The sequence below is a fragment of the Rhinopithecus bieti genome, unplaced genomic scaffold (assembly GCF_001698545.2).
Source record: "Rhinopithecus bieti isolate Rb0 unplaced genomic scaffold, ASM169854v2 scaffold_42532, whole genome shotgun sequence".
NCBI lineage: Eukaryota > Metazoa > Chordata > Mammalia > Primates > Cercopithecidae > Rhinopithecus > Rhinopithecus bieti.
In genome coordinates, this window is record NW_016818301.1 from 2,110,118 (window position 1) to 2,133,171 (window position 23,054).

Sequence of the window (23,054 nt, forward strand, 5' to 3'; positions counted from 1 at the left end):
TTTTTTTTGAGACAGAGTCTTGCTCTGTTACCTAGGCTGGAGTGCAGTGGCACAATCTCAGCTCACTGCAACCTCCAACTCCGGGGTTCAAGCAATTCTCCTGCCTCAGCCTCCCGAGTAGCCGGGATTACAGGCATGCACCACCATGCCCAGCTAATTTTTTTGTATTTTTAGTAGAGATGGGGTTTCACCATATTGGCCAGGCTGGTCTCGAACTCCTGACCTTGTGATCCTCCTGCCTTGACCTCCCAAAGTGCTAGAATTACAGGCGTGAGCCACCACGCCTGGCCCTTCAGCACTACTTTCAACACTTAGTTTTGAAAGTATCCCACTGCTGAACTTCCCTTACTTGGTTAGGCCACTCCAATGAAGCAAAACAAATTATCTCTAGTTTGTGTGTATCTGCTCTAATCCTCTTCCCTACCCATCCCCCAAACTGAGTTGACTCTAAAACAATAAAACAAAATTTAGCCAATAACCACTAAGGAGATACAAAATTGATGAAAGAAAAGTAAGCCTTCACTATGGTTGATTAAAGTATAAACCTCTTTTAATCAATTAATTTGTTAAATTAACTAACGTTCTCCAGTTCCCAAGTCTAATAAAGGGATGCTTTTAACAGTCTTAGCCCACCTAAAACTAGTAAACAACTCTCTCCTATTTGCCCCCTAGCCCTTCTTCTATCAGTAGCTGAGTTGTATGCTTACCAAAAATCACTTGTGTTTATTCACCTGCCAGTTTATAGAAGTCATAAGTTCTTATAATTATATAATTAAATGTTATATATATATATATATGCATCAATGAAATAAATTAGAAAAGTTTCCTTGAAAACAACTCTAATGTGAATGCTTTGTGAAAAACAAGTCAAGACACTGAAAACTTTTGCTCAAATTAGATGTGGGCAGGACAACTGTAAAAGACTGGGCAAGAAGGGGGAATCATACAAATCTAGCTACACAGTTTGACCCAAATTACTCTGAATGTCATTAAGACCTTGTTCCTCTTTAAAACAAACAAATTAGAACTCACAGATGATGCTCTGGGAGCATAGTTTATGCAAAAAATTCAAGTAGTATTTCAATCACATCTATATATAAGGACCTTGACCTCATATCAGGAAACTGAAGAGTAAACATATATTTGTTTAAATTAAAAATGCTCTATATTAAAATAAAAGTATAAAATATTTCCCCACTTCAACCAGTTGTTAAGATTAACTCATGGCCTACTAGTTCTGATCACATTGGTTAAGAAAACACTGACTGTATTTCTTTAATTAGAGAAGGATGGCCATACATCCCAGTTTACCTGGGACTGTTTGAAACTAATTATTGGCATCACTTTTTATTCTCAAAAGTGCCCAAACTTGAATGCTAAAGTTTATATGGTCACCTTATTTATAACAGACATAAAGTTGTTGCACCAAGAACGAGCGAGGGCCAGCCTTAGGACCCCCATCACTTTCCAGAAAACCCCTAAGAGCCATCCTATATAAACAATCTTAGCAAAAACAGGAAGCCTGCTGTGCAGAACAAAGCCCTCTTCTCATCAGATTGCTGCTCTTAAGTTCTTCTTATATAAAAACCCTAGAGCTGATGCACACAAGTATTCTCCCACTTTAAAAATACTGCAAATCCATAAAACATTCCAGCCTTAATCAGGGCCTGGGAACACGCCTAAGCACGTGCACATAAATCACAAATAAACAGTCAACTAGGAATCTAAACCACTACATGGTATCATCAATCTAAAATCCTGCCTGGCTTTATTTATTTATTCATTTATTTTTGAGACAGGGTCTTGTTCTGTCGCCCAGGCAGGAGTGCAGTGGCACAATCATAGCTCACCGCAGCCTCAATCTCCCAGGCTCAAGCGATCCTCCCACCTCAGCCTCCCAAGTAGCTGGGACTACAGGCACACACTACCACACTCGGCTGATTTTTTTTATTTTTAGTAAAGACAAGGTCTTGCTATGTTGCCCAGGCTGGTCTCCAACTCCTGGGCTCAAACAATCCTCCTGTCTTGGCCTCCCAAAGTGTTGGGATTAGAGATATAAGCCACTGCACTTGGTCCTGCATGGCCTTAGATAAAATTTCTCACTTTTCTGAACTAGTTTTCACTTATGTAAAACTGGAACAGTGTTTGTCTCCTCCACTTCCACAGAGAAACGACGTTAGCAAGAATAGCGAAATGCTCAGAGTGCTTTCTAAAAGCAATGGATTGTCATCCCATAAAGTTTCTTAACAGATCGGGAAAGAAGGCTGAGGTCACCGTGCATAAACATGCAAGAGATGGCAGCTGGTTTTCCCTACTCCTTTCCTTCAGGTTTTTAACTCAAATGTGCTATTGGGACTGTATATAACATGATAAAAGAATCACTAAAAAAGTAAAATGCTGGTGGTACACTTGGTGCTAACAAACTTAGTAGTAATAATCTTTAGTCAGGAGTCACGGACTTCTAAGTCTGTGGTTGAGCTTGAAGAAGTCTATGAAGCCCCCACATTATTTTGTAATAATGTAAATGAGTGAATGGGCACATTCACACATGACCACATTTTCCTCTGGTCAATAAATAATTCTCCAGTACAGAGAAAAGGACCCTCAGACAGAAGACAAATTTCAGTTCTTATTCAGCCACTTACTTGAATTGTTGCCTTGGATAAGTCACTTTACCTCTGTGTGCTTCAATTTCCTTATCTTTCCAAAGGGAATATTTGCCTTATCGACTTCAAAAGGGGTGTTTGGAAGAATAAGATGAGAAAACACCATGAAAGTGGTCCACAACAATCAAAAAAAAAAAATCTCTTTTAACATCACCATTCAGCCACTGATAAGAATCTTGTCTGCAGATGGTTCTTACCTATTGAGAAAGGAACAGTGAAAGAATAAGGAAAGCAAACAGGCCGGCGGGTGGCACACCTGTGACCCCAGCTACTCAGGAGGCTGAGGTGGGACGATCACTTGCACCCCGGGGGTCAAGGCTGCAGTGAGCCATGTTCATGCCACTGCACTCCAGTGTGGGTGACAGAGCAAGATCCTTTTGGTTTTGGTCTCAAACACCAAACCAAACCAAAACAACAACAACAAAAAAAAGGGAAAGCAAATAAAGGCACAATCAAAATTCACCTTCACCCCATTCCCCAGTTCCTTGATTTGCTGAGCCAAAACCACGCTGAGGAGACGTAAAGATCACAAGTTCCATTTCCGCCAGCTCAGCCTGTTCAGCGACCAGTGTTTCATGCTGATAAATGCCTCTCAAATCTCAAAACACAAAGTAAGAGTTCACAAGGTTAGGCGCATTAATTAGCAGTACTCATTTGGATTCTGTATTCATCAAATACAACAAGCAGCTATTCAATATTTGCCTATTTGCACACTCTAAGATCTCTAATTCAAAGATCCAACCAGAGTACAAAATAAAGCCCATGAAAATAAACTAAAATAAACCTGTCACCATCAGAATGTGCCTCAAAGTAAATTAGCAGCTTTAAACCATGGCAAAGGGCTGTAACAGGCCTGCAGCAGAGATAGCATGAGTAATGAATGTGCAGGTTACAGAAGTGGGCCCCTGCTGCAAAACAAAGAAAAAATAAAGTAGGTACAATCAAACAGACTACTTTTTTAGGCTTTAATAAATTCCTATTAACTCTTTTTGCTTAGCTCCTTATTGATCTGTAATCCCCACAAGAAGAATACAGTTCCCTTTCAGTCTTCTAAACTCAGACTTTACATCAATTAGCTTTACCTTCCTAAATCCAGAATAAGCAACATTTTATAAATAATAAAGTAACTGCATTAGTTTGCAAGACTAGATTAAGAGACTAACCATGACCCCTTTATTACATGTCCTAGGTGAAAAGTACAGGATGAAACAGAAACTGTCACTACCTTTAAAGCAGCCCATAGGACTGCAGTTCTCAAGCGCACTACATAGCAGAATCACCTTTGGGATTTATAAACATTTGAATGGGTAAGCCCAACCTTAACTTACCCAATCAGAATCTCCGTAGGGTGGATCTCCAGGTATGAGAATTTTTTCTGATATATGACTAAGATATAAAAGTACTATCAAAGGGCATAAGTTTCCCAGCTTAGAGAAGCTCTAGCACAGACACAAACCAGAAAGAAAAACAAATAAATCTTTATATTTTCTTTAGATTTGGGATAAATGGCCCTATCTTTTACCAAAAGCTTCCATCTTCAATATCAACAGTGATAAACTCAGTGGGGGATGAACACAGAGATAACAACACTTCTTCTCTCCATGCCCTATCTGGGGCCAATCTGACATCAACTCAGCACCAAAAGTGCAAGAATTGGACAAATACTCTCAAATCTGAAAGGCCTGCAAATAGGTGACTACTGATTATCAACCATCCTAGTTTTTGTTTTCTTGTAGTTGTTGTTTTTGTTTGTTTTTTGTCTTGTTTTTGAGACAAATTCTCACTCTGTCACTCAGGCTGGAATGCAATGGCGCAGTCTCAGCTCACTGCAACCTCCGCCTCCCCAGTTCAAGCAATTCTCCTGCCTTAACCTCCTGAGTAGCCAGACTACAGGTGTGCAACACCACGACTGGCTAACTTTTGTATTTTTAGTAGAGACGGGGTTTCACTATGCTGGCCAGGCTGGTCTCGAACTCCTGACCTCATGATCCACCCACCTTGGCCTCCCAAAGTGCTGGGATTACAGGTGTGAGCCACCGCACTCAGCCGAGCATCCTAGTTTTTAAGATCCGCTTCAGGAGCTCTGATGAGATTCAGTGAACTTCTGGAAAGGACACTATGAACTCTTTCGTTTAGCACTATAACTCGTATCCCTTGGACAAGTAGAACAATGGTAGTTTTTTTTTTTGACAACCCTGTAAGGAATAATGGCATTCCAAGATATTTCCAGGAGCTACCCTTTCAAATCTCCTGAAGAACGTCAATATCTCCAAACAGCAAGGAGACAAATTTCTTTTGGAGGCAAGGTGATTTAAGCCACACCATTTCTCTAAGAGGAAGCCTTACCTGTTCTTCTATCCTAGCTCTGCTTCAACGCCATGTGCTCAAGTCTTCAAACAGCAAAAAGATAGGGAAGGCATTTTATACACTTGCCTAAACCATACTGAGGGTGTCTCGTAGGAAGCAGTTCTGCTCTGACCCATAACAGGGCCTGGGCTTTTCCAGTCATCCTCCCATCTAACAAAGAAAGGCGGCAGAAACTTCACTTTCTTAAGCAAGCCTTCCCTGATTAAAACCATAAGGCTGAATTCCCCCAGGGAGGAGAATGGAATTTTCTTGCTACAGATCATTACAAGGACTCAACAACTCTGTGCAGGCAGGGGCTAACTGGCAGGTAATAAAGAGACAAGTCCAGCATTCAGAATTATGAGGCATCGAGAAAACCAGGTCAAAAAATTATTATGTAGCGTGGAGAAGAAAATACAAAAGCAATCGTGACTGTGCTTGAGTAATTATTTTCTCTTATAATATCCACAATTTTAATAACATAATACTTACAGAATTTTAAAATATGCTTAATTTACATCTGTAAAAGTACATTCATTGCTGAAACAAGCCACATTCCCTTTCAAAGTAAGTAATTTCAGGAAATGTTCTCTATCATAGCAACCCTTTGATGAAACACACCACACACATACATCATCTGAGTTACAAATAGCAGACACCAACCTGGCTGTCCCGCGCTGGGAATCCATGATAACCTGGAGTCAGAGGCTCGTTCTATGAGAAAGACAAGAAAAATATCAAACTATGAGATGAAAGAAAATGTTAAGAATAATCAAAATCATCCAAACTGATAAATATAAATTTCTGCCCTGGTTCCTAAAATGTTCCATTAACTGTATTCCACCCTACCTAAGTGTATATATCTCCTCATTAAGCCTCTACACTGGCAAAAACAAAAAACAGTATTTGCTTAGGAGCACTATTCAGAAAAACTATTTTCCTCCTTATACAGCTACATCTGTTTCCTTTCCAGTATATCTTAGGCAGGGTGCTGCTGAGACTGGGGTCAGAGTAATTCCTAACTTCATCATACACTGTGGGACTTCAGCATCCCCAGTCCCAACTCACAGTAAGCCACTAGCACCCCTAAACACTAGGATAACTAAAAACTTGTTGGTTTATTTCCAAATGTCCTCTGGATGGAAAGTGGACAAGTACCAACCCTGCTGAGAACTGCCTCTTGACCCAGAAAAGTTCGAGGTCCTCGTCTCTATCAACCTGTTTCCCCTCAGTTTTTACTTTTGTATTTATTTATTTTTTGTTTTATCCCCTCAGTTCTCTTAAATCTGGATGAAATTCAACCTCTGTTCAAGACTTTCTCTACTACTCTATATCATCCTATGGACTTAAGTGACTCCTCTTAATATTTAATATTTAATTAGCTTACTTGTGCAGCTTACTTTTTACGTTATTTATGATTCTAATTAATCTTATTTTTTAAAGGTATATCATGTTGAGTGTCTGTCTCTTCTTCACTTTAAACCACTAAATCAAGATCCTTGAGGGCAAGGATGATAGCTAATAAAAGCTATGCAAACCCTAATTTAGTATAAGGTCATATAACATGAACACTCATTTCCAGCTTATTTGATCCATTCAATCATTCAGTTAACATATACTAATATTAAAATTTTCCAAGCACTGTTAGTTGACTGATGGAGTAAAGAAGATGAATAAAAACAAGGCCCTTGCTTTCAAGGGAACTTTTAAATGAGGGAAGATACACGTGCACACAAAGGAGTAAATGAGAACATACAGTGCTTTTGTAATTTTCAAAGTGCTCAACATCGTTACTTAGATATTCATCCTTTTCTTCCAATCATTTGTACTTTCATTCCTACTAGCAGAACAGCGTAAAAGAAATTTTCATTGATAGGACTTTTGAATACAACAATAGAGTAAACTTTCCACTAATTGGTAGGTTGACTATATTCAGATATTTGATAGTCAAAAGCATGAAAGTCCGAAGACAACTTAAGCTCACTGCAGAGACCCTGTGTCTTGTTCATCATGATGTCCCTGAGATCTAGCACAGTATCTAACACACATAGACACCTAAAAGAATGTGTAAATAAATACATGGAGCTAAATAACCAGAAAAATGTGTAGGAATTCAGTCACTGAGGCAATCATAGACAATCCAAGTTCTCTTTATCTATTCCTATGAACCTATTTTGGACATTTTAATATTTACAGTCTCCTCAAAGAAAGCACATTAGACACTGAGGATAACTGCCTTTAAAAAAAATCATGGGTACCAAAACAATCTTGTAAAAGAAGAAAAAAGTGGAAGGACTCCCACTTCCTGATGCCACAGTTTACTACAAAGCAACAATAATCAAGAGAGTGTAATACTAACATAAGGATACACACATAAACCAACAGAATACAACTGAGAGTCCAGAAACATGCCCTTACAGTTATGTGTCATCAAAGGGAAAAGGACAGTCTTTTCAACAAACGACACTAAGACAACTGGACATCCACATGGTAAAAGAATGAAGTTGGAACCCCACCCCACACTATAAACAATATTAACTCAAAACAGAGCATATTTAAAACCATAAAACTCTTAGAAAAAAAAAAAGATAAAAGCTAATCTTCATGACCTTTGATTAGACAACAGTTTCTTCAATGTGACACCAAAAGCACAACCGACAAAGGAAAACAAATAAATTAGACTTCATCAAAATGTAAAACTTTTGGCTGAGTGCAGTGCTTCATGCCTGTAATCCCAGCACTTTGGGAGACCAAAGGAGAAACGCTTGAGGCCAGGAGTTTAAGACCAGCCTGGGTAACACAGTGAAACCCATCTCTACAAAAAATTTCAAAAAATAGCTGGATATGGTGGCACACACCTGCAGTCCTAGCTATTCAGGAGGCTGAGACAGGAAGATCGCCTCAGCCTGGGAGTTTGAGGCTTCAGTAAGCTATGATCACACCACTGCACTCTAGCCTGGGACAACAGAGCAAGCACACTTTCTTAAAAAAAAATTTTTTTTTTTTTAAAGATTGGGTGCAGTGACTTACACACCTGTAATCCCAGCACTTTAGGAAAACAAGGTGAGAGGGTCTCTTGAGCCCAGTTCAAGACCAGCCTGGGCAACTTAGTGAGACCCCACTTCTACAAAAAAAAAAACTATTTAAATTATGTTTTGTGCTTCAAAGAATACCATCAAGAAAATAAAAAGATAACCCACAGAATGGGAGAAAATATTTGCAAGTCATATGTTTGATAAGGAATGCGTATCCCAAATACATAAAGAACTCTTAAAACTCAAGAACAAAAGGACGAATAACTTAAAAATTGGCAAAATATTTGAACAGACAGTTCTCCAAAAGAGATGTGCAAATGGCCAGTAAGTACATGGAGATGCTCAATATCATAAGTCATTATGCAAATCAAAACCACATTGAGATAAAACTCACACTCATCAGAATGGTTATAATCAAAAAGACAGACAACAATAAGTACTGTCATAGATGCGGAGAAATCAGAATTCTTCCACACTGCGGGTGGGAATGTAAAATGGTACAGCTGCTCTGGAAACAGCTGGATAGTCCTTCTATTAAACATAGAGTTATATGACCGAGCAATTCCACACCTGTGTATATAACTAAGAAAACTGAAAACATATGTCCACACAAAATAATACACATGAATATTCATAGCAGCATTACTTCATAATAACCAAACAGCAGGAAAAAAACAAATATCCGTTGATTGATGAATGGATAAATGAAATATGGTACATCTATAGTGGAATATTATTCAGTAATTTTAAAAATAAAGTACAGATACAACACAGATGAATACTGAAAACACCATGCTTGAAAACAGACACAAAAGGCCACAAATGATATAATTCAATTCGTTTGAAATGTCAAGAATAGGCAGATTCATAGAGACAGAAAATATATTAGTGGTTCCAGGGACTAGCGGGAAGAAACGAGCAGTGACTGGTAACGGCTACGAGGTTTATCTGGGGGGAGATGACAATGTTCTGGAATTAGATATTAGTGATGGATGCACACATCCATTATTATACTAAAAACCACCGAAACACTAAAAGCACTTCATAAAGGTGAGATTTATGGTCTGTGAATTATATCTCATTAAATTATTTAAAAATAATAATAGTTATAGGCAATGTTGGCTATTTTCATACTGATTTTATAGGGGAAACATGCAGTTTAGATTTTAACAAAAGAACAAGGCTCCTTCCGAAATGCACAAGTGCCTTTTATTTGTTCTGGATTCTACAAATTTACTTCCACACACCATTCTCTACAAATTTTAACAATGATGATGATAACCCCCCAATACTGAGCACCTAATCAGTACAGTTCCAGGATGGAGGGGAAGAGGAAGAGATAGAGGCAAAGAGAATGAGCTAATATAGCAGTATACAAAAATACATTTCCTATCACTGGGAAAACTAACTGAGAGAAGGTAAGTAACTGGCCCGATAACACATAGATATTAAATGGGAAAGTCAAACTGCCAACCTGTGTCTGCTGGACTACAAAGCCATTATTCTTTCCATTTTTCCAGGTCTCATCCCTTCTAATCATTCCACATTATCCCCTTACAAGAAACATTTCATGATTGTCTAAGAAGGGCATTAAGAAAGTAATCAAAAATCCCAAAAGCATATTAACAGAAATTCATCACTCCCAGAGGACATCCCACATATGAACCATATTCCATGAAATCCTGGAGTTCAACAATGCAAAAACAAAAACAAAAACAAAACAAACAAAAAAAAAGTCCTATAAGGAAAAGATCACATTTGTATAAGCCAGTATTGTCAAAAACTTCAATAGAAAAGTTGGTCCTAACAGGTTGCACAGAGATGTGTCAGAGGAAATGGATTTACTCCTCCACCTGCCTTAGCAAAGCATTACTCTTCTTTATTTCCTACCTCTCAGATTAAGGCTATTTGGAACTCTCAAGCCCTCCTTGCACATACCCGTCTCTTACACATGCATTAATTTTGCATGATTTTGAATTTTACAGAATGGATCCCATTGCAGGTATTCTTCAGTAATTTGGCATTTTTGCTCGATACTATGTACCAAAGCAAAGATTCATCTCCACTAGTGCACATAACAATTTTACTAACTATGATTGCCATTTAGTATTCTCTTATAAACTATAAACATGTCAAATAAATTACTTATCTTTCCTATTTTCCTGTTAATGGATAATTGAAATGTTTCCAGTTATAGTTTTTCTGCTCACACCATGCTGCCTATGAACATTCGTTTAGATTTGAGATACCATGTTTCACTTACGAGATTAGCAAAAATGGAAACACCATAAATAGGCAAAAAGATGAGTCAATGGATACTCTCACACCTAACAGTAGGAATATAAGTATACTGGGACCCTGTTATGGAAAGTAATTTAACAGTACTATCAAAATATTGAATGCATATACCTTCTTGTAACTTCACATCTCTATCTGGACAAAGAAGCATGTGCAAAGATTTTCAAAACAATGTTGTTTGCCATAGTGAAAAACAAGAAAAAACCTCAGTTTCCATTAATAACAAGGTAATAGTGTTATCAATTATTGCAAAATTTCAACATTCCACCTGCACGAGTTTTAAAACAAGGTAAAATCTTTATGAATGACCTCAGGTCATATTAAATGACAGTAGAACAGAACGCTCAAGCAGAAATGGCTAGTTACACAGAAGGCTCAGGCAGGAGGATCACTCAAGCCCTGGAGTTTGAGACTAGCCTGGGCAACACAGCGACATCCCATCTCTTTAAAAAAAAAAAAAACGGTAACTAAAGGCATAGAAAAGATAAAGAAGGATGTATAACAATCTTCTAATAGTGGTTACCTCCAGGGAGAAGAGTAAGACTTGGGGAAGGCTGAAAGGGCATGTTTTACCCAAATTTTATATTGTGTAAAATTCACATATGACTTAGAATAAAGCTGTTGTCAGTGTTTCTTAATGTTTTATAACTTATAAAACCAACTATATATCTCACTTAGTCCTCACAATGTATAAAACAAGTTTTATAAATGTCATTTTACAGATGACAAAACTGAAATTCAGACAGTTTAAGTGATTTGCTCATTATCAAATGACTAATGGCAGTGGCTGAAATGACTCCAAACTTAGGTCTTGATTCTACACCCAACACTTCTACTACTTCATGACAACTATTAGGCTGGTGCAAAATTAAAGTAATGGTAAAAACCGCAATTATTTTGTGCCAGCCTAATAGTGGGAAAGATTTGCCTGGTTTGGTCAGGGATGATTATCATTATCTAATGATACGCAAGTCTGAGTGCTTAATCAGCATAAAAACAATAACTGGCATTTAAAGCAGAGATAGAATTACAAGGAAATCTACTGGAACAAAAGAGATGGAAATCAGATGTGTTAAAAGTCCAAAAAGAAAAGGTTTTAGTAGCGATATGTCTATAAGCAAGCATTACTGGCCTACTAAGTTAAGAATGGAAGAAACTGACTCTGTCTTGGCAGAGACTGCTCAAAAATAAAACTACATACATAAGAAACAAAATACCAATCATAAGAATCTTTATTAACTAAGAGGTCAGCAATTAAAACCATTTAGAAGCTTCTGGTTAGTGGACATGTGACAGTGCAACAGAAAAATCCTTAAGTAACTATCAAAAAAAACACCAACTGCTGGCCAGGCGCAGTGGCTCACGCCTATAATCCCAGCACTTTGGGAGGCCGAGGTGGACGGATCATGAGGTCAGGAGATAGAGAATATCCTGGCTAACACAGTGAAATCCCGTCTCTACCAAAACCACAAAAAATTAGACGGGTGTGGTGGCGGGTGCCTGTAGTCCCAGCTACTCGGGAGGCTGAGGCAGGAGAATGGCATGAACCCAGGAGGCAGAGCTTGGAGTGAGCCAAAATCGCACCACTGCACTCCAGCCTGGGCGACAGAGCAAGACTCTATCTCCAAAAAAAAAAAAAAAAACCCAATTGCCAATGGACTGTGAATGTTAATGTACAGTGGATACTGAGAGAAGTGATACACAGCAAGAAAAATAGCATCTGACTTTTATATTCTTCTTTGACTGCTTAGATGTTCCTATATGCACCTACATCTGCAAAATCTCTTTAAGCAGAAGAATTCTTCATTTATTCAGTAAGAGTGGATTGAACAACTGCTTTGAGAAACATAGTGCTGGTATTCTTGTCCTTGAGGAGTTCAGAGAGTCAAGTGATCCTCCTGCCTCGGCCTCCCAAAGTGCTGGGATTATGGGAATGAGCCAGTGTGCTCAGCCTCGAGAAGAGAAATTGCTAAGTGACCACAGGGTGTCATTCTGCTTCCAAACCATAAGAGTTCAAAATAGCTAGAGATAAGATGAAGACTTATAAGTGATACAAATCTGATAGTATCTAACAACATGGTCCCAACATGAGGTCCAACTGTTAACTAGTAAACTAAGCTTTCACTACACAAAAACTCATTCTACCCCCACATCAAGACAAGACAATCAATGATAGTTCTTTGTTACATTCACTACTCCCTCCATATTTACTGCCCCCCCCCCCCGCTTTTTTTTTTCCAATTAAAAATGACCTGGTATAAGCAGCATGTTTCATGGTAAAATCTGACACAGGGAATTTACTGGGTTCTCGAAGATTATCTTTGAAACACACTACAGTTTCTTCACTAGTGGTCACAGGTGTCTAAGAAATAACCAATCAAACCCCTTTTCTTTACAGGTGAGGAAGCTGAGACTTAGAGAAGTGCCTTGTCCACAGCCATTCAAACTAGGTAGATATGAAAGAGAACCCAGAATTTAGAACTCCTGACCCTCAAATCATATAACACCTCAGACTACTAGTTATATTATAGAAATATGTAACTGCTTTCATCATGCCATCATGCAATAGAAAGGTTGGGCTGAACCTTACAGATTCAAATTCTGGCTGGGTCAGATTCAAATTCTGGCTGGGTCACTTTCTAACTATGCGACTCTAGTCAAAATTCTTAATATCTCTGACCCTAAATTGTGTCAGCTGTGTAACAGATAATATCTACCACACAAAGTTGTGACATTAAGTGAGATGATCAGGTGAGGCTTATCTGGCACAATATTTAACATACTGGAGAAGCTCAAAAAGAATTCCTTCCCAACACCTATGTCTATCCGTTGCAAATTATATAGTCTATGGGAATAAATCCCACGAAGTAGCACATTTCCAAATAACCAACCTTTAATTTTCTTAGCTTACTCTACCTACATCAGTTCTTTAGGAATATGTGCCAAATGGCCATTCTGCCTCACTGTAAGGTGTTCAAAACCTAGTGATATTGTAAACTGATTCTAGTATTCAAGGACAGAATGAATGAGAATAGCTCTAAAGTGACCAAAGAAACTCTGCCTTTTGTGACATATACAGTAAAGGCCACATGACAATACTTTGGTCAGCAACAGATTGCATAAACAACAGTAGTCCCAAAAGACTATAATGAAGTTGGTCAGGCAATGGCTCACACCTGTAATCTCAGCACTCTGGGAGGCTGAGGAGGGAGGATTACCTGAGGTCAGGAGTTTGAGATGAGCCTGGCCAACATGGCGAAACCCCATCTCTACTAAAAATACAAAATTTGTCGGGTGTGGTGATGAGTGCCTGTAATCCCAGTTACTCAGGAGGCTGGGGGCACTAGAATCGCTTGAACCCAGGAGGTGGAGGTTGCAGTGAGCCGAGATCACACCACTGCACTCCAGCCTAGGCAACAGAGCAAAACTCTTTCCCAAAAACTCCTGTTGCAGTGACATCATAACTGTCATAGCACAAAACATTACTTATGTGTTTGTGTGATGCTGGCATAAACAAGTCTACTGTGCTGCCAGTCATATAAAAGTCTAGCACATATAATGTACAGTTCACAATGCTTGATAAAGATAGTAAGTGATTATTTTAGTGGTTTATGTATTTACTATATCATACTTTTTTCATTAGAGTGTGCTCCTTCTACTTATTAAAAAAAAAAAAGTTAACTGTAAAATAGCCTCAGGGAGGTCCTTCCTGAGGTGTTCCAGCACATGGCATTGTTGTCACAGAAAATGACAACTCCATGTGTGTTACTGGCCCTTACTACCTTCCAGTGGGAAGGATGTGGAAGTGGAAAGCATATTGATGATCCTGTCCCTGTGGAAGCCTAGGCTGATGTGTGTGTTTACGTCTTAGCTTTCAACAAAAAAAAGTTTAGAAAGTAAAAAAAAAAAAATTAAAATCTTAAAACCTTATAGAATAAGGATACAAAGAAAATATTTTGTACAGCTGTATAATGTGTTTGTATTTTAAGATAAGTGTTATTACAAAAGAATCAAAAAGTTAAAATTTTTTTTAAAGTTTATAAAGTAAAAAAGTTATAGTACACTAAGGCAAATTTGTTGTTAAAGAAAAATAATTTTGTACAAATTTAGTGCAGCCTAAGTGTACAGTGTTGATAAAGTCATCAGTAGTGTAGAGTAATGCACATCCACTCACCACTCACTCACTGACTCATCCACAGCAACTTCCAATCCTGGAGGCTGCATTCATAAGTGTCCTATACCTGTGTATCATTTTTATCTTTTACACTGTATTTCTGCTGTACCTTTTCCATGTTTAGATACATTGTGTTACAATTGCCTAAAGTATTCAGTACAGCCACATGCTGCACAGACATGCAGCCTCAGAACAAAAGGCCGTATCATACAGCCCAGGTATGACAACGTATGCTTCATACAGCTAGATAGTCCATTCTGCTGTCACCAATTCCTGTTTGGCTAACACCCTCAGTTCTTTCAATTTCCTTTACAAATTCACTTTCTTCTCGCATTTAAAAAAATAAAATAAAATTCAATCATGATGACAAAATTGTATTTTGAAGAACATAAATAAGAAATAAAATTCTGGCCAGGCACAGTGACTCACTCCTGTAATCTCAGCACTTTGGGAAGACAAGGTGGGAAGACTGCTTGAGCTCAAGAGGTTGAGACCAGTCTGGGCAACCCAAGGAGACCCTGGGTCTATAAGAAATATTAAAAATTAGCCAGGTGTGGTGGCGCACACCTGTGGTCCCAGCTACTTGACAGGCTGAAGTGGGAGGATGGCTTGAGTCCAGGAGGTGGAAGCTGCAGTGGGCTGAGATTGTACCACGGCTTTCTAGCCTGGACAACAGAGCAAGACTGTCTCAAAAAAATTTTTTTAATTAAAATTTAAAAAAATAAAGTTCCCCGTTAATCTTATCTTTTCTGGTGCTGAGGTTTAAGATTATACTATAAATATTCTTTAGCAGTTTCCTTTTTTTTAAATTGTGGTTAAATATACATGAAGTTACCATTTTAGCCATTTTTCATTATACAATTCTATAGCATTAAGTAGATTTATATTGTTGTGCAACCACCACCATCCATCTCCAGAACTTTCTGATCTTCCCCAACTGAAAGGCTGCACCCAATAAATACTAACTCCCCATTCCTCTCTCCCTCCATTCACTGCCAACCAGCATTCTACTTTGTGTCTCCATCAATGTGACTCCAACTTTAAGTACCTCACATGAGTAGAGTCAAACAATATTTGTTTGTGCCGTGACATCATCTCAGCTCACTGCACTTATCTCACTTAACATATATTTATGGTTCATCCATATTGTAGCATGTGTCAGAATTTCTTTCTGAGTCCAAATAATATTATGGTGTTAAAATTATATGAAAACACAATTTTATGTGCATAGCACTGTATGGCAGCCTACAATATGTAGTACGTAAAAATCACAGTTTGTCCATCCATTCACCTGTCAATGGACACTTGGGTTGCCTCTACCTTTTAACTATTGTGAATAAAGCTGCTATGAATATGAGTGTATAAATATCTATTCAAGCCCCTGCCTTCAATGCTTTTGGGTAAACATTCAGAAGCAGGACTGCTGGATCACTGGTAATTCTATGGTGCTTGCACAGTGACAATATTGAATTTTTTGAGGGACTGCCATACTGTTTTCCAAAGCACTGAACCATTTTAAATTTCCACCGGCAAAGCACAAGAGTTTCAATCTCTCCATATTCTTAAACTTGTTACTGTGTGTGTATGTTCATCTTAATGAGTGTGAAGTGTTATCTCATTGTTTTGATTTATATTTCCTTTACAGCTTAGTGATGTTGAGCATCTTTTCATGTGCTTATTGACCATTTGTACACCTTCTTTGGAGAAATGTGTATTCAAGTCCCCTGCCCATTTTATAATTGGGCCATTTGCTTTTTTGTTGTTGAGTTGTAAAAGTTCTTCATATATTTCGGATATTAATCCCTTATCAGATATATTTTTGCAAATATTTTCTTCCATTAGTGGGTAGCCTTTTCACTCTGTTAATAGCGTCCTTTGATGCATAAAAGTTTTTAATTTTGATAAAGTCTAACATCTGTTTTTTCTTTTTTGCCTGTGATTTTGGTGTCATGTCTAAGAATCCACCGCCAAATCCAAGGTCATGAGGATTTACTCTGTTTTCTTCTAGGAGTTTTATAGTTTTAGCTCTTATGCTTAGGTCTTTGATCCATTTTGAGTTAATTTTGGTACTGACGTAAGGTCCAACTTCATTTTTTTTTTTGGCATGTGTCTTACTTATTTTTGAGGTTCCTTAGATCTCTGTCCATTTGCCATCTTCCTCCTGTTTTCTGAGGATTTAGAATTAAACATCCATTCCATCTATATGCTGGTTATCAATTAATTGATTATCAGCTCCAAATTTACCCTTTTTGCCCGCTGTGTGAAAATGAACCTGGGCCCTTTAAATATTTTTCCTTTGCCAGCATGCATAATGTCAAGCTTTATCCACAGAGGACACAGGAGATACATTGTAGGAATAAAGCATTTCGCTTCCAGGTCCCATTGTGCTTGCCTAGCAGGTTCCTATAGGATAAGCAGTTTCCCTCCATCCTAGCTCCTACAATGGACAGCAGCCAGCAGCTAGTAGCTTCCCTCAGTAGCCCTTTTCATGCTGTCATATGGCAAAGTGCCTCTGGTGAAACAACTCCTTGTGAAGAGCTTTCCCCAAGTATCCTAGAGGGTAGTTTTTGGCAACTTCAAAAGGACAGATTTCCAGCAAGTTCTGCTGGTAAAGGTCCATAGGGACTTACTTCTCTGCCATTCTGAGAGTCAAAGTCATGCCTTCTCCAACAAAGCCCCTCGGATTTCAGTCCCTCAGCCAGGGACTGTTTGGTGGTATTGAGGGAGATGGCTCTTTGGGTATGATATTTCAGTCCCAGGCTAGCTGCTATTATACTAATTCTATTTTATCACACACCAATCATATTATTACATTATATCTGCTATTTTAGATACAGCAGATCTATATCTGCTGTTATTTAGTTTTCTTCCTACAAGCCAATTTCTCATTACTTCAATCTCCTCTTATGGTAAATAATTCTTTTTTTTTTTTTTTTTTTTTGAGATGCAGTCTCGCTCTGTCACCCAGGCTGGAGTGCAGTGGGGTGATCTTGACTCACTGCAAGCTCTGCCTCCTGGGTTCATGCCATTCTCCCGCCTCAGCCTCCCAGGTAGCTGGGATTACAGGTGCGTGTCACTAGGCACAGCTCATTTTTTTGTATTTTTAGTAGAGACAGGGTTTCACCGTGTTAGCCAGGATTGTCTCGAGCTCCTGACCTCGTGATCCGCCCGCCTTGGCCTCCCAAATTGCTGGGATCACCGTGCCCGGCCCTCTTTATTTTTTTTGAGACAGAGTTTTGCTCACTGCCCAGGATGGAATGCAGTGGCGTGATCTTGGCTCACTGCAACCTCCACCTCCTGGGTTCAAGTGATTCTTCTGCCTCAGTCTCCTGAGTAGCTGGGATTACAGGCATGTGCCACCATACCCAGCTAATGTTGTATTTTTAGTGGAGACGGGGTTTCTCCATGTTGGTCAGGCTGGTCTCAGATTCCCGACCTCAGGTGATCCGCCTGCCTCGGCCTCCCAAAGTGCTGGGATTACAGGCATGAGCCACCAGGCCAAAAACTGTCAAACAAGCAGCAAAGTTGAATGAATGTCCCAGGAAGCACGCACATGCCCCCGCCTCCGGCTAGATTCCATCTGGCTTTCTCTCAGCTTGTTGCCCTGGTGGTCACTAAGGCAGAAAGACCCTAAACATATTTCCTTCTGAGGACATTCAGGGTGGAATTCAGTCAGAACACACCTTCTCCCTCCTACAACTCACATCCTTCATGCGTGCCCCATGCCCTAATGCCTTTCTTTCCTTCTTTCTTTCCTTCTCTTTCTTTCTTTCTTTTCTTTTCTTTTCTTTCTTTCTTTCTGTCTGCCTCCTTCCCTCCCTCCCTCCCTCTCTCCCTCCCTTCCTTCCTTCCTTCTTTCCACGTTGGTCTGGCTGGTCTCGAACTCCCAACCACAGGTGAGCCGCCTACCTCGGCCTCCCAAAGTGCTGGGATTACAGGCATGAGCCACCATGCCTGGCGGTAAATAATTCTTTATATTAAATTCCCTGTCCAAAGTACTGTGTAGTCTCTCTCTCCTGGCTGGACCTGGACTGATACAAGTGAGCTTAAAAAAAATGTTAACAGCTACTTACTATATATAAGACAGACATTATGCGTAATGTTTTGTAAACATTATCACTTTTAATTCTCACTAAAACCCTGTGATATATCACTTTATAGTAAGGAAACTGAGGCTCAGAAAAACTATACAATTTTCCCCCATATTACAAATCCGGGTCTGTCTTATATTAAAGTCCCTGCTGGCTTTCTACTATAGTGTTTATTTTTCTTAACAGACCTAAGAACACATTTTTAAAAGAAACTGAACATTTATGTGCAAAAAGAATTAACGTAGCAGGTCTGACTGCTATTCTCAGAGAAAGCACCTTGCAAGGTTGGCCTTAGCTGGTATCTGGGAACTGAAGATTTTACAAGGGTTCTATCCCCAGAACTGATCAGAGTGGCTCTTATCTGTTAATGCCTGCTTTCCTTTTGGGAGTCTGGAATTTTGATATGTGCTAGGGTTAGGGTGCCTATGTGAACAGCTCCCCCTCCACCACCATCCCCAGCCAAAAAAATCTCAGCACTAAGTCTGTAACAAGCTTCCCTGGTAGACAACACTGTCAAAACTTACTGCTGGAGGAATCAAGCAAGTCCTGTGACTCTACTGGGAAAGGACTTTTGGAAGCTTGAGTCAGGTTTCCTCTGGACTTCACCCCATGTACCTTTTTTCTTTGCTGACATTGCTTTATAGCCTTTTACTAGTATAAAGCATAGCTATTAAGTATGACTACATCTTAGTTCCGTAAGTCCCAGATAATTCACTGGACCTAGGGTAGTATTGGAGACTCCCCCAAAAAACCTATAATATACCAAGTACTTTGTTAAATGCTGAGGACACAAAGATGAATAAGGCCTTTGCCCTCAAGGAACTTTAGTCTATTTAAATTTCCATTCCTTCATTCCTATGATCATCACTTCTTAGTCTGTTCACCACTTAAAATAGATTAGATTCATTTCCCTGAGCTAAATTTCATTCTTAGTGCTGAAGTGATGCTAAATAAATATTTAATAAGTCCATCAGCAAAATCTGAGATACAAAGCTCTAATAGACTCAAAGGCTACACATACTTTCTCTTTACTTTCCCTGTCTTATTGTGTTCCTCATTAAAAATAAATTGACAAACGCTTGTACATTGCTGGTGGGAATGTAAAATGGAGCAGCTGCTACGGAAAAGAGATTGGCACATCTTCAGAAAGTTAAATACAGAGCTCCCATATGACCCAGCAATTCCACTCCTAGGTATATACCCGAAGAACTGAAAATAGGTACTCAAACCAATACTTGTACACAGATGTTCATGGCAACACTACTCACAATAGCCAAAGGACGGAAACCCAAACGTCCATCAAGGGATAAACAGATAAACAAATTGTGCTATATACACACAAAGGAATATCATTCAGTTATAAAAAGGAATGAAGTACTGATACATGCTATAACGTGGATAAACACTGAAAACACACGTACTAAATGAAAGAAGTCAGACATGAAAGGTCACATATTATATGACTCCATTTCTATAAAATCTCCAGAATAGGTAAATTCATCAAAACAGAAAGCAGATTGGTGGCTGCCAGCAGCTGCAGGGAAGGGGAAAGAGAGGATGATTGCTTAATGGATACGGGGTTCTTTTGAGGGTGATGTAAACATGTGAGTTACATGGAGGTAGTGGTTGTACAGCACTGTGAATGTACTAAATGCCACAAATTGTTCACTTTTTTAAAAGGTTAATTTTATGTTACATGAATTTAACCTCCATTAACATTTTTTTTGAAAAGCAATGCAGTATACACCACAGTACAAATGAAGAGACTTCCTGTTGTTGTTTGAATAAGTACTTACAGCTTGAGGTAAAATCATCAGTGACTGCAATAAATATAGATTTTCAAAAAAGTGCTGTATCTCAATATATACTCTGGAAAACTGAAGATTCAAAGTGGTTCTAAGCAATGACACAGATGCTGATGCAGTACAGCCTATACACATTTTTTCCCAAAAAGAAAAAACGTTTCTAAATTACATAAATTAATACATATTCTAAGTGGATATTTGCCTATTTCCTTGCCATCCCTAAAAGCTTAATAGGTTAGCCCTTCCTTTCAATGAAAAAACAGTATAAAGTCTTATATTCATGGTTTCCTCATATTCAGGCACATATAACACACACACACATATATATATATATTTTTTAAGTCTGGAAGTATATATCCCAAAATGTTTACAGTGGTCATATGTCTTGGTGTTGAATTTGGATTTATGAGTGATATATGTCTTTGTGGGGGGAGGAGGGTTCTTATTTGTATTTTCTAACTGTTCAACAAATGAACATGTATTATTTTTACTTACCTCGAAAAAAATGGAGATAACAACAATACCTACCTCAGGGATGCTGTGAAGATTAAATGAAACAACAGACATAAAGCTCTTAACACAGAATTCAGCACAAGTACACAACAACTGTCAAGCAGTATGGATGGTATTGTTTCTGATTTTGTAAATACTCCTCAGGATTCAGGATGTATGCCTTATTATCTAGGGCAAAAGCACTCATCTTAATCCAGGCCTGGATCACTTCAAGCTTAAATTACTCTAACAAGAGTCTCTTGGCTGGTCCAGCTAAGAGCTGGCCTCCAACCACCCCTGCCCAGCTTTCTTACCAGGGCCAGGGTTAACTACCTAAAACACCACTCATACGACTTCCATACTAATGGCCCTCCACTGTTTACATGATTAGGTTCCAAATATCCCAAGCATTGCCCCACTTGGTTATTCTCTTTCTCTTCTCATTCACTCCTTCAGCAAACATTTACTGAGGGACGTTTATGTGTCTGGAACTTGGTAGGAATGCAAAGGAAAATAAGTTAGGGATTCTTTTCTCAAAGAACTCACAGTCTAGTAAGGGAAAGAGGCATGTAAACAAATACAATATGAACCACGTAATAAAATGTAAATGTATGGCCCAGAGAGAACAAGTGTACATGGTTGATAATCAAGTGAGAAAGGCATAAAGAAATTACAAACAGGAGAACTCACAGTAGGTAAGACTTGAATGGGGTTTGGAGGATGACCACAAATAGCTAATTTCCAGATAGAAACTTTACTCAATTTACTTCACACCTTGGCACATTCTCAAACATCAACTCGAGCAAAATTCAGCAAAATCCCACCTCCCTTCACAATGCAATCCTCTAACTCTTGCCCACTCTCTTTCAATTTGTGGGTCAAGATCCATTCATGACGTATAGAATGAATTTAAGAGGTCTCAACCACTACTGAAATAAAAGATTAGAGAATTAGAGCTGCAATTCTTAAACTTTTTTGATTTCAGAGTACCTTAACACTTTTAAAAAATTACCAAAGATTCCAAAGAGTTTTTCTTTATATGGTTATAACTACTGAGATTTGCCTATTAGAAACTAAAATGGAATAATTTAAAAATTATGTTAATTCCTTTAAGTACCAATAATAAATCATTATGCTAGTCTAAAAAATGTTATGAAAATAGTTTCGTTTGTAAACTAAACCAGTGAGAAGAGTGTCATTATTTTACATTTCTAAAAATATTTTTAACATCCAACTTAATAGAACAGTGGTCCCCAATCTTTTTGGCACAGGGATTGGTTTCATGGAAGACAATTTTCCATGGGGGGTGGGGTAGGGGTGGGGATGGTTTCAAGATGAAACTGTTCCACCTCAGGTCATCAGGCACTAGATGGAACAGGCAACCTAGATCCCTTGCATATGCAGTTCACAGTAGGGTACGCGTTCTTATGAGAATCTAATGCCACCATTGATCTGATAGGAGGTGGCGCTCAGGCAGTGGTGCCTGCTGCTCACCTCCTGCCATGTGGCCTGGTTCCTAATAGGCCACAAGCCGGTACTAGACTGTGGCCTGGGGATTGGAGATGGAATGGAAGATGGCTGGATTCTCATACCTGCTTCTGCATTCAATCTGTTTCAACATTATTCTGAAGCATATGTAAGGAGTTTGGCATTCCACGGATCTATATCTTGAAAAGGCAAGGTATTTTAATAGTCTTTTCACCTATCTCTAGATATGCTTCTTTAATAGTATACCAAAGGTTAGTTGCAATGTAGCATGTGAAACCTTATCAATGAATTTTTTCATACTGTTAATATAAAAATTCACTGGTCTTATACTTTGAATGGATTTTTTTGCCTATGCATAATTTTGCAACATTATGTATTGTTCATTTATAAAATACAAGTTCACTAAGTTATAAAGATCTTCCAACTGTTGACACATCTCGTTACAGAACATCAAAAAATTCACATTCACTAATATCACCACCAATCTCATCACAAAAGTCTTTTAAGGATCAGAGCTATCAAGCTCATAGCCCAGGATACAAGTTTTCCAAAACTCTAGTTTTTGCTTGAAAGTTCAAATTTTATCATTGGCAACAAATATCAGTTTTCCTTGAAATGACAGGCTTGCTTCATTTTTTTTTTTTTTTTTTTTTTTTTTT

At 38.5% G+C, this 23,054-nt stretch overlaps 1 protein-coding gene across 1 annotated transcript in view; it reads right to left on the reverse strand.

Annotated features, from left to right (window-relative positions):
- Positions 1-2,681: 2,681 nt before the first annotated feature.
- LOC108518474 (RNA binding protein fox-1 homolog 2-like) overlaps positions 2,682-23,054 on the reverse strand; it is a 96,031-nt gene continuing 75,658 nt past the window's right edge. Inside the window, exons 2-3 of the mRNA XM_017856895.1 lie at positions 5,676-5,726; positions 2,682-2,863 (exon numbers count right to left, since the gene is read on the reverse strand). Coding sequence (XP_017712384.1) covers positions 2,732-2,863; positions 5,676-5,726 — 183 coding nt within the window. The 3' untranslated portion in view covers positions 2,682-2,731. The remainder of the gene's footprint in view (positions 2,864-5,675; positions 5,727-23,054) is intronic.